General features: G+C 39.8%; 1 protein-coding gene across 4 annotated transcripts in view; it reads left to right on the forward strand.

The window, feature by feature from the left end:
- Positions 1 to 10,591, forward strand: part of Cp (ceruloplasmin) — a 61,817-nt gene that overhangs the window by 16,554 nt on the left and 34,672 nt on the right. For all 4 annotated transcript variants that reach the window (XM_008848041.3, XM_029553526.1, XM_029553525.1 and 1 more), the window contains exons 6-9: positions 882 to 1,053; positions 4,847 to 4,986; positions 6,671 to 6,823; positions 9,060 to 9,277. In XM_008848041.3, coding sequence (XP_008846263.1) covers positions 882 to 1,053; positions 4,847 to 4,986; positions 6,671 to 6,823; positions 9,060 to 9,277 — 683 coding nt within the window. The remainder of the gene's footprint in view (positions 1 to 881; positions 1,054 to 4,846; positions 4,987 to 6,670; positions 6,824 to 9,059; positions 9,278 to 10,591) is intronic.

A 10,591-nucleotide genomic window follows, 5' to 3' on the forward strand; every position in this document is an offset into this window, starting at 1 on the left:
AAAAAAAAATAAAATCAAAAAATATTTTATTGCGTGAAAAAAGATATTGGCCCCTGCCATAAAAGTATAGTATTATTTGTACTTTCTCAATATGAAATAAAGAATATTGTGAAAAAAAATTACCTATCATGCTGAAAAGTAGCTTTTTGACTTGTGTCAAGAATAACCAATTTCTTATTTATCTATTCTTTGTTCTAACTTGCCAGTGTTTCCACTGTCACCATAAGAGAGGGCTATAAAAACATCTCTTGTTCTTAAAAATGATTTGTTTGTGAAATGTATCTCCTGAGAAAATTAGACTTAATCTAGGTGCTTGAAAAACTTAATAACCCCTGAAAGGTAATTCTTCCCAAAGATTATTATTTTTAAAACAAGTTCCTCCAATAAACAGAAGCCTGATTCATAAATTAAATTTTAATTGGTGTGTGATATTGAGACTCTCAAGAGAAACAGGTATTTAAATTTTTTAATTTATGTTTTCTGTGTATGATGAGTGTTTTGCCTACATGCATGTAAGTGCACTTGTGTGTGCAATGCCCATAGAGGCCAGAAGAGGGTGTGGGTCCCCTGGAACTGGAGTCACAGATGGTTGTGTTAGTTGCCATGTGGGTGCTAAGAACTGAACCAGGGTCCTCTGCAAGAGTACCTAGCGCTCTTAACTGCTGATCCATCTCTTCAGCCCCTAGAAACTGGTATCATATTTTGAAAACATACATGCTTACTGTCCCAACATGTCTGTTAAAACACTTGAGCTGTCCACCAGTATACGACTGTTACAGCTGTACCTGCGTACAGTGCTTTCTCTGCCTGTTTCTTCAATTTCCACCTGTCATCTCATCAGCATTGTCTCCACTAACTGATGGTTCCCTGTGCTGTTTCAGCTGGTTTGCAGGCCTTTTTCCGGGTTCAGAACTGTAACAAGCCCTTGTTGGAGGACAATATTTGGGGGAAAAATGTCAGGCATTATTACATTGCAGCTGAAGAAATCATATGGAACTATGCTCCCTCTGGTGTGGACATCTTCACCAAAGAAAACCTAACAACTCCTGAAAGGTAGATCCCTCAAAGACCCTCAAATAGCTCCCCCAAATTAAAGTTTGACTCAGCAGTTAATATTATCCTAGCATGCGATACTGGGTAACTAGACTGCTAAGGATTTATTAAGGTACTTGGTATGAGTATGAGTTTGACACCTATGACATTTGAGTTCACAGTCAAGAATGGGTTCAAATGTCATCAAAGTCTGAACAAACCCTGAGAAAATCATCAATACAATTATAGTGATCAATTAATTTGCTTTACATTTCTAAAAATAATATTGTACAATTTGGCAGCATTAAGTACTTTAAAGTGTTATATAATCATCACCTCTATCAATTTCTAGAACTTTTTCATCATCCTAAATAGAAAATCTATGTTTACTATTCACTTTAGCATCCTACCTCACTTGATAACCTCTCCTTTACTTTCTGTCCTTAATGAATTTGTTTACTGTGGGCAAATTCATAGAAGTTGAATCAAATATTTATTACATTTAGCATAATATTCTTAAGGTTCATTTACAATGTAGCATGTATCAGAATTTCAATTATCTTTTAGGATGAACGATATTCCATCACATGCATGCACATTTTACTTGTTCATCTGTTCATGGACGTTTTGGTTGCCATGAGTGTAACGTTGCCATGAACGCTGGCGCACAAACATCTGTTCAGTTCCCTGCTTTCAATGGTTTTGGGTATCTACCTGGAAGCAGAATAACCAGATAATATGGTAATTCTGTGTTTCATTGTGGGGAATTACCGCAGCACTTTTCAAGATAACTGCGCCACTTTATAGACCTCCCAGCAATATAAAACAATTTCAAAATGTTCCACACCCCCAATGACAATAGTGGTCACCCTAACACATGTGAGGTAATACAGTAGTTTGGACTTGCATTTATTTCCCTTATGACTACTGATATGGAGCCTCTATTTGGGGTTGGCTATATAGTCAGAGAAATGTACGTTCATGTCATTTGCCCAGTTTTGAATTGGGTTGGGGTCATTTTGGGCGTTGATTTATGGTTCTTTAGATACCTGAATTTTAGCTCCTTATCACATACCCAACAGAACATTTTCTCCCAGTGTAGGGTTTCACCTTTGGGTGGTATCCTCTGATGCATATAAATTACTCTTCCTACGTGTCTGACTGATTTTTATAGTTACACTGTTCTTCCCGCTTCAGCCTTCCTTTCCTATTGGTCATTTCCACAACAAGGTGACCTTTTAAAATTGTCAACAAGACTGTGCCACCACCCTGCTCCACTTCTGCCTGTATATCACTGTCTCACAGAAGCCCGGTCTGCGACCCATCTTAAAATTTTCCCTCTTGAAGCTGGGTGTGGTGGTACATACCTTTAATTCCAGCACTCAGGAGGCAGAGACAGATGGATCTCTGTGAGATTAAGTCCAGCCTGGTCTACATAGCGAGTTCCAGGCCAGCTGGGGCTACAGAGAGATCCTGTCTCAAAACCAAAATTCCTTCTTAGAAAGTTTTAGAAATTTACTCAGTGTCATGCAACAGTGGAGAGCTGGGCCTAACCACACATAGGTCTGTGACTCTCGAAGCAGAGTTTGAAGTTCCAGGCTGCACTAGATCACACTGATGACTCCCAGAGATGCATCTCCAACCTAAAAGGGTCTTGTGAACTTCAGATTTGTATTTCAGTTTTCTTAGTGACACCCCCACTTGAATGAGGCATGCCCAACTCAATATGTCTAAACCTGAATTTTATTGTCTCCTGTGCAAAACAGTCTCCCCACTCAGGGACTGGTTTCACAGTGTCCTTGACTCCCTCTCTCCTCCAACTCCTCCCACTCTCTCAGGTACCATCTCGTCATTTCCTAAAGTCCTCTCAAAGCTTTCTTCTTCCTTCCATCCTTTTTGCCAAGGTGACTAAATTCTTCACCGTCTTTCACTGAAATTATAAAAGTAGTCTTCTGACTCATCTCTTCCTGAGGAATTTTATTTCCTAACACATTCTCTATACAGTTACTGAAGGGATCTCCCTAAAACACTCACCTTGAATGCTTAAATCCTTCAGTAATGCCATGAAGCAGTACCAAAACCTTAACCATGTATCCCTGCCCACTCCATCTCTCAAGCCTCACTCCTCACTCCTCACCTGCCCTGCGCTGCAGGCTCTGCTCCTGCTGTGCTCCGACTTAGGGTTACAACCCCATGCGGGATTGCACAAATGAAGTAAGGCTTGTGAAAAATGTGGCAACAGTAACAGCTTGCAGGATGCACAACTACGAAAATTAGCTTAAAACCTAATGCTCCATGGTTCCAAGTGGTTTGGGCAGCACATGGCTGTGTTGCATCACGTGACTTCACTGCATGCAGCCTTGCATATGAATGCACAACATGCACATTCTGTACTGCATGTGCCATCATACCAGGCAATGCTCAGAATTTGAGACTAGCATATATAATGACCTGCAGAATTTTTAGTGTACATACAAAGTTTTCAGCTCATAGACACATAATGGTTTAATTAGAGCAAACAAAAATATTTCTCTACTGTCACTCCTTAGCATGCATGTACAAATTAGTTTATTTTTGGATAGTATTTGTTACAATGTTTGATTTTAAATATCTCTATTTGAGTTGTTAACTTGATTTTCATACCAAAAAAAAATCATTAAATAAAATTTTGCTTGGGATTAAAGCAGAATTTCCGAAAATTTCTGAAGTGGACCTAAACATACTCATGCCATTTTGTCTTACATATTTGTCTGCATTGGCACTTCTAAAACCAAAACATCACTAACTCTGAAACATGCTGAAGATGCTGTGTCCTGCATGTCAAATATTCAGCCAACACTTATACTTTATGTAAAAATAAACAAGCTCATTCATCTCATCAATACACATATTTGTTTTCGTTTTTAACACATGGCAAAATCATATATATTCGAAAGTGTTTTCAAATCGATTAATGATTTGGTATCAATAATGTTCGATTTGCAAGCTTATTTATATACCTAAGTACCCAAGGTCATGCAAAAATTTCTCAGGCAAAAAGGAGTTCCCCTTTGAGCCTCCCACTGGGTGTTTCCTGTTTGCAATCACCTGGCCCATCCCCTCACCACACACACACCACTTTGCTAGCTCTACTTTTAGAGTTCTAAAACATCCCTTCCCCTGGAAAGCTTCTGAAGTGTGGGAGAAATGCTCTGTAACACTGTGTTCTTTACATTTTATGCTATTAGCTCATAGCTGGTCTCCTCTGACAGACATGACCCCTGAGCAGAAGGAGGGTCAGCTTGCCTGTCACGCTATCAACAATACACCGCAGGAGTTCTGGAAAAAATCGGGTCCTAACCCACATGTCAAATGAGAAAAGAGGTGAATAGGGAGGGTGGTTTTGTCAAAGTCAAATAACTGAGATTTAATTTCTCCATTTGGAAAATGAGAATTATACCAAGTTTGTTACACAGTCACTCACACAAAGGCAAGCCCCTGGCTGGCGCCCACACACACGAATGTGCTGCTGTGATCCTAACACCGTCAACTGAACGAAAAGATTCTGTTGTAGAGCATGAGTGACTCGTGCCCCACAGAAACCTTTTTCACTTGACTTGAAGAAACGGAATCTCCTTGATTCTCCTTCACCAAACATCCCTCTAACAGTAGTCTAGGTCTCAGTGCCACTGTCCGCCAGTTAGTGGGGGCTGCTGTAAATCACAGCTGGCGTTCAGATCGAAGCACTTGCTAGAATTTCTCTTTTCAAGAGCAGGTGAATGCCTGCTCCTGTTCTACTTCAGCACCGGCACTGACCCCTTTTTCCTCTTGACAGTGATTCGGTGGTATTCTTTGAACAAGGTGCTACAAGAATTGGTGGTTCTTATAAAAAACTGGTATATCGTGAGTACACAGATGGGTCCTTCACAAATCAGAAGGAAAGAGGCCCTGATGAGGAACACCTTGGCATCCTGGGTAAGTTAGAATATACATGGCTGGAATACTTTCCTCCTGGGCTAGCCCAACCTCAAAATAGAAATGTTAGGACCTGCAGCGTGATTTCCACCGAGAAACCTGGCATGTGGAGGAGACATCAGTTAAAATGGAGCAAATCTTCACTATTAAAAGTCACACGGACTGCAAATGATTATTTTTCTCTTCAAAGACATAAGGAAAACTGTGTGTGTGATTTGGTTTATATATATAACTCGTTAGAGGCTACTCAGCTAAAAGTGCACTTTCTTAGAAACTAAGAGCCTACTGAGATATGTGCTGGATCTGTCCTGGAGGTTGCAGCACCAAGTTCCTGCTGCGCACTTGTAACTAGTGAATACCTAGTGTCATTTCTCTTTACTTAGCTGGATGACTTTTGAAAGTTACTTAAATTTCTGTGCTTGTTCGTCTCTATAAAATGGAAATGATAATGGTTACTGCTACATGAAATTGTGGTAGAGTTGAAATGACTTGTCACGCTCAGAAGACATAAGAAGCCCTCAATAAGCATCATTTTGCATATTGCAGTTAAGATTTATGTACTATACAGTGCATTTTATTCTACAGTTGATAATGATATTAGAGTTGGAAAGTCTAAAACCCAAAAGAACATAACTTAGCTGGACTTGGGACAAAGGGCACACGTAGAGCTATTGTACAGACACTATGAATTCATTTTTCTGATGTATAAATTTTACTGATGACTTTGGGAAAAATAATAACCAAATTCATTGACCTGAAGCTGGATTTAAAAAAAACAAAACTCCTGCCTCTTTCCAATTTTGCCGTGTCATATCAAGAATGAAGTTTTTTTTAAAAAAATATTTTATTTATTATTTTTATTTTATGTATATGAGTGTATTGCCTGCATGTATGTGTGCCTGGGTCATGCAAATTCTAGAAGAGGTCAGAAGAGAGCATTGGATCCTGTGGAACTGGAGTTATGGATGGTTGTCAGCTGCCATGTGGGTGCTGGGAATCGAACCCAGGTCCTCTGAAAGAGCAGCCAGTGCTCTTAACCACCAAGCTATCTCTTCAGCCCCAAGAGCAAGCTTTTAAAAATCAAGCTTGCCGGGCTGGAGAGATAGCTCAGCAGTTAAGAACACTGACTGTTCTTGCAGAAGACCCAGGTTCGAATCCCAGCACCCACATGGTAGCTAACAACTGTCCATAACTCCAGTCCCAGGGTATCCGACAGCCTCTTCACAACACGGGCGAACTTACTTACATGCAAGCATAAAAAATAAAAATACACATAAAAAATACTCATACACATAAAAAGTAAAAATAATAAATATTTTAAAAAATCAAGCTTGCAGGGCTGGAGCAATGGCTCAGTGGTTAAGAACACAGACCTGGATTCACATCCCAGCACCCACATGGCAGCTAACAACTGTCCATAACTCCAGTCCCAGGGGATCCGACAGCCTCTTCTGACCTCCACGAGCTTTGGATGACACTGGTGCACTTACCTACATGCAGGCAATACACGTATACACAAAATAAAAATAAATAAAAATAAAAATCAAGCTTGCCAACTTGACAAAAATTAAGCATCTTGTTCCCTGGTGGTACTTGTCAGAGGCACAGCCAAACAAAACTTACCTGTCTCACACACTCTGCAAGTCATACAAGTAACAATAATTAATTCTTTCTTTGTCCCTAGGTCCTGTCATTTGGGCAGAAGTGGGAGACACAATTAAAGTCACCTTTCATAACAAAGGCCCATATCCTCTCAGCATTCAGCCAACAGGGGTGAGATTCACAGTGGACAATGAGGGCACATACTATGCCCCACCTGCTCACATCTTGAAAGGAGGTGAGTGTGGAATTCTATGACCAATCAGCAGTGTTTGATAACACACTGCAGTGCCCTGCAGAACCAAAAACAGGGCAGCTAACACTGCTCTTGCCATTGTTCAGGCATTTTACTAAGAGGAGCCAGTTTCTTGGCTAAAAGTCAAAATGTCCTCGGGCCTCTTAGCAACATACTCTTGTTCCAAAGACCAAAAATGTCAAAAGTATTTGGTAACTCTTATCTAATCCCTAAAAGATTTTAGGGTTACCTCTTCAGAGAGGGAAATGATAGAGTAGCAAAAAGCCCCATTAAAGAAGGAAAGAAAGAAAGAAAGAAAGAAAGAAAGAAAGAAAGAAAGAAAGAAAGAAGAGAGGGAGGGAGGGAGGGAAGGAAGGAAGGAAGGAAAGAAAAAGAAAGAGCACGTGAAGTTGTCAGAAAAAAGTTGTGGGGAGATATGGGAGGTGTTGAAGGGGAGGGAGTGGGTGTGGATTTGATCAAAACACCTTATATGCATGTATGAAATTCTCAATAAAGTTTTTTTAAGTTAAAAAACAGAAATATACAAAAATTCAATTAAAAATTTATTTTTAAAAGTAAAAGAAATTTTTATTTGATGTGTATGTGTGTTACCTGCCTGTGTGTAAGTGCACCCATGTAGTGCAATGCCTATAGAAGTCAGAAAAGAGCATCAGATCCCCTGGAACTGGAGTTATGGATGATTGTGAGCCACCATGTGGGTGCTGGGAACTGAACTCAGGTCCTCTGCAAGAACAGCCAGTGCTCTTTACCACTGAGTCATTTCTCTAGCCCCTAAAGTTCCAGTAATTTTGTGGGGACTGAAGAGATGGCTCAGAGATTAAGAGTACTGTCTGCTCTCGTAGAGGACCCAGGTTCAATTTCCCTCACCCACATGGCAGCTAACAACCATCAGTAACCCGGGTTCCAGGGGACTCAATGCCCTCTTCTGGAATCTGCAAGCAGTGCACATACAAGGTGCACAGTCAGACCTGCAAGCAAAATACTCATATACATAAAACAAAAATAAGTAAATTTTATTTTATGTGTATGACTGTTCTGCCTGCATGTATTTAAGTGTACCTTTGTCATGCCATGCTCACAAATACCAAAAGAGGGAGTCGAATCTCCCAAAACTGGAGTTACAGACAGTGGATAGCTGCCATGTTAGTGCTGGGAACTGGACCAGGGTCAGCAAGAGCAGTCAGTGTTTTTAACTGCTGAGCCATCTCTCCAGCCCCAATAAGTAAATCTTTAAAGAAGAAAAGCTCCTTTAACATTAAGGACTGATGCTCATTTTAGAATATTTGAAAAATATAGGTTATAACCCAAACATTATTTATCCACAATTCTACAGACAATCACATACATAACCCTTCTGCTTTCATGCTATGACTGCACACATAGCATGTAAATATCCTGTCATTAGTTTTGTGCCCAATTTGTTCTCTTAGCATTATAAGCATTTATGAATGTAATTTTAATCATAAAAATATTCAATAATGGGGCTGGAGAGATGTCTCAGTGGTTAAGAACACTGGTTGTTCTTTGCAGAAGAACGGGGTTCAAATCCTAGCACCCACATGGCAGCTAACAACTGTCCATAACTCCAGGTCCAGGGGATCCAACAGCCTCTTCTGTCCTCCGTGGACATTGCATGACACAGGTACACTTACCTACATGCAGGCAATACACTCTTCCCATAAAATAAAAATAACAAGGAACATATATTTTAGAATATTCAATCATATGGATATATTTGAATAGTTTCTTACCAATGAAAACACATGATTCTATCACCAACTGCAATGTAACGATGGGTAAGTTATTGAGGCTTTCTGGTCTCATTTTCCCCCAATGCCAATTTAGAAAAATTGAAAAGGTTCACAGGCATAGTTCCTTTCAATGCCGTCATAATTTCCTGTTCTGTTCTTGTCAACAAAAAATGTGCTGATCACTTCCTACTTCCAGAACAGTGTCTGCCGATGGAGAGACAGAGACAGTGATGCTTACCTTCAAGATTAATTCTGTTTTGGAGAAAAAAAAAATACGTGTATTTCCAGGGGATCTGTGAACACAAACAAAAGTTTAGAGGTTTATCAGACCGATCTGTCAAATTTGACACAGCGCAAAGGAGATACTATTCTAATTCAGACCAAGGAACTCAGATGTGGATTCCTAAACCCAGCCTACCGCATTAGAAAAGACACACTTCACTTCTCTACTGTGACCTTTCTTGTAGGTGTGCCTCGTCCTCAAGCAGCCTCCCATGTGGCACCCAAAGAAACTTTTACTTATGAATGGACTGTGCCCAAAGGAGTAGGGCCCACTCATGCAGACCCTGTGTGCCTCTCTAGGATGTATTATTCTGCTGTAGACCCCACCAAAGATATATTCACTGGCCTTATTGGGCCAATGAAAATATGTAAGAAAGGAAGCTTACTTTCAAACGGAAAACAGGTAAGTCCAAGCAGAGGAAAATAAAAAGTCAATCTGTTTGAATTATCATTAAGAGAATTTTGAGCTTTAAGGCAGTGAGGGCTTTACATATAATTTTATTTACAATTTTCTCAGATTCATAAGATCCGTATTATGGTTGGACATGGTAGTATACACTTGTAACCCCAAAACTTGGGTGAGTTGAGGCAGGAGGGTCAAAGTTTGATGTTAGCCTGGGCTACATAGTAAGATCACGTCTAAAGGAATCTGTACTATGTAAATTTTTTTTTCTAGCCCAAATAGATTGGAAGTTACATTGTCAATGGGATGCATAGTCTTTTATGATAAAATTAGAAATGAGAGAATGATCCTTCTTTCTGCAATTAGAACCATGGCTTTATTTTCAATCTTCAAGTCTTTTCCTGATTTATGGTAGCTCTCTTTAGATAACCTTTATTACAGATTCAGTTTTCTGTAGGATCTAAGCTTCAAGTCTCTGCATTAACTGGACCTCTTTCACCTTAAGATCATATTATTTATTTGAAAGAATCTTAAAAGAAAAACAAGAGTACCCTGATGTTTTCTCTCCATGGAGGGCTCATTTGCATTGGTTCCATGAATTGATTATCCTCTGAATGATTGAATCACTTCATAAACCAGATAATATTTGTACTTCCTTTTTTTTTAATCTACCTGGAGATTTTGTGGGTTCCTCTTCCGGTTCACTGTCACTTCTTCTTCATTGAGGATGATCTGTCCCTCTCTTTGCTTCTATCTATCCTGATGTGCCTTACAGGAATTCTTAAAGAGTTTTCATCAATGTGGACGGCATCTTTCCTGATTCTTGCACACACACACACACACACACACACACACACACACACACAATCTCTTCTCTTCTCCTGTCCTCTCCTCTCTTGCTCTCTCTCTTCTCTCTCTCTCTCTCTCTCTCTCTCTCTGGAACAAAATACCCGAGATACTTAAAGGGGGGTTTATTGTGGTTCATTATTTAAGAGGGTTCGGTCATTATCAACTAGCTCCATTTCATTTGGCTAGTGTGTATGTGTGTGTGTGTGTGTGTGTGTGTGAGAGAGAGAGAGAGAGAGAGAGAGAGAGAGAGAGAGAGAGAGAACTGGGCCAAACTTCCCAAGGTTTTTACTGTCTCCCAATAATGCCCCCATCCAGCAACTAATCCTTTAGCACATGGTCTCTGGGGGACATTCAAATCTAAGCCACCAAATCTCCTATTTGAATAAATTTTTTTAGTGGTTTCAATTTATATGAGCAGGAAGAAAGAAGGAAGTCAGAATTTTTAGATGCCAAAGAGACTCAGAT

This window comes from Nannospalax galili, unplaced genomic scaffold, assembly GCF_000622305.1.
Source record: "Nannospalax galili isolate Female #2095 unplaced genomic scaffold, S.galili_v1.0 scaffold423, whole genome shotgun sequence".
Taxonomy (NCBI): Eukaryota; Metazoa; Chordata; class Mammalia; order Rodentia; family Spalacidae; genus Nannospalax; species Nannospalax galili.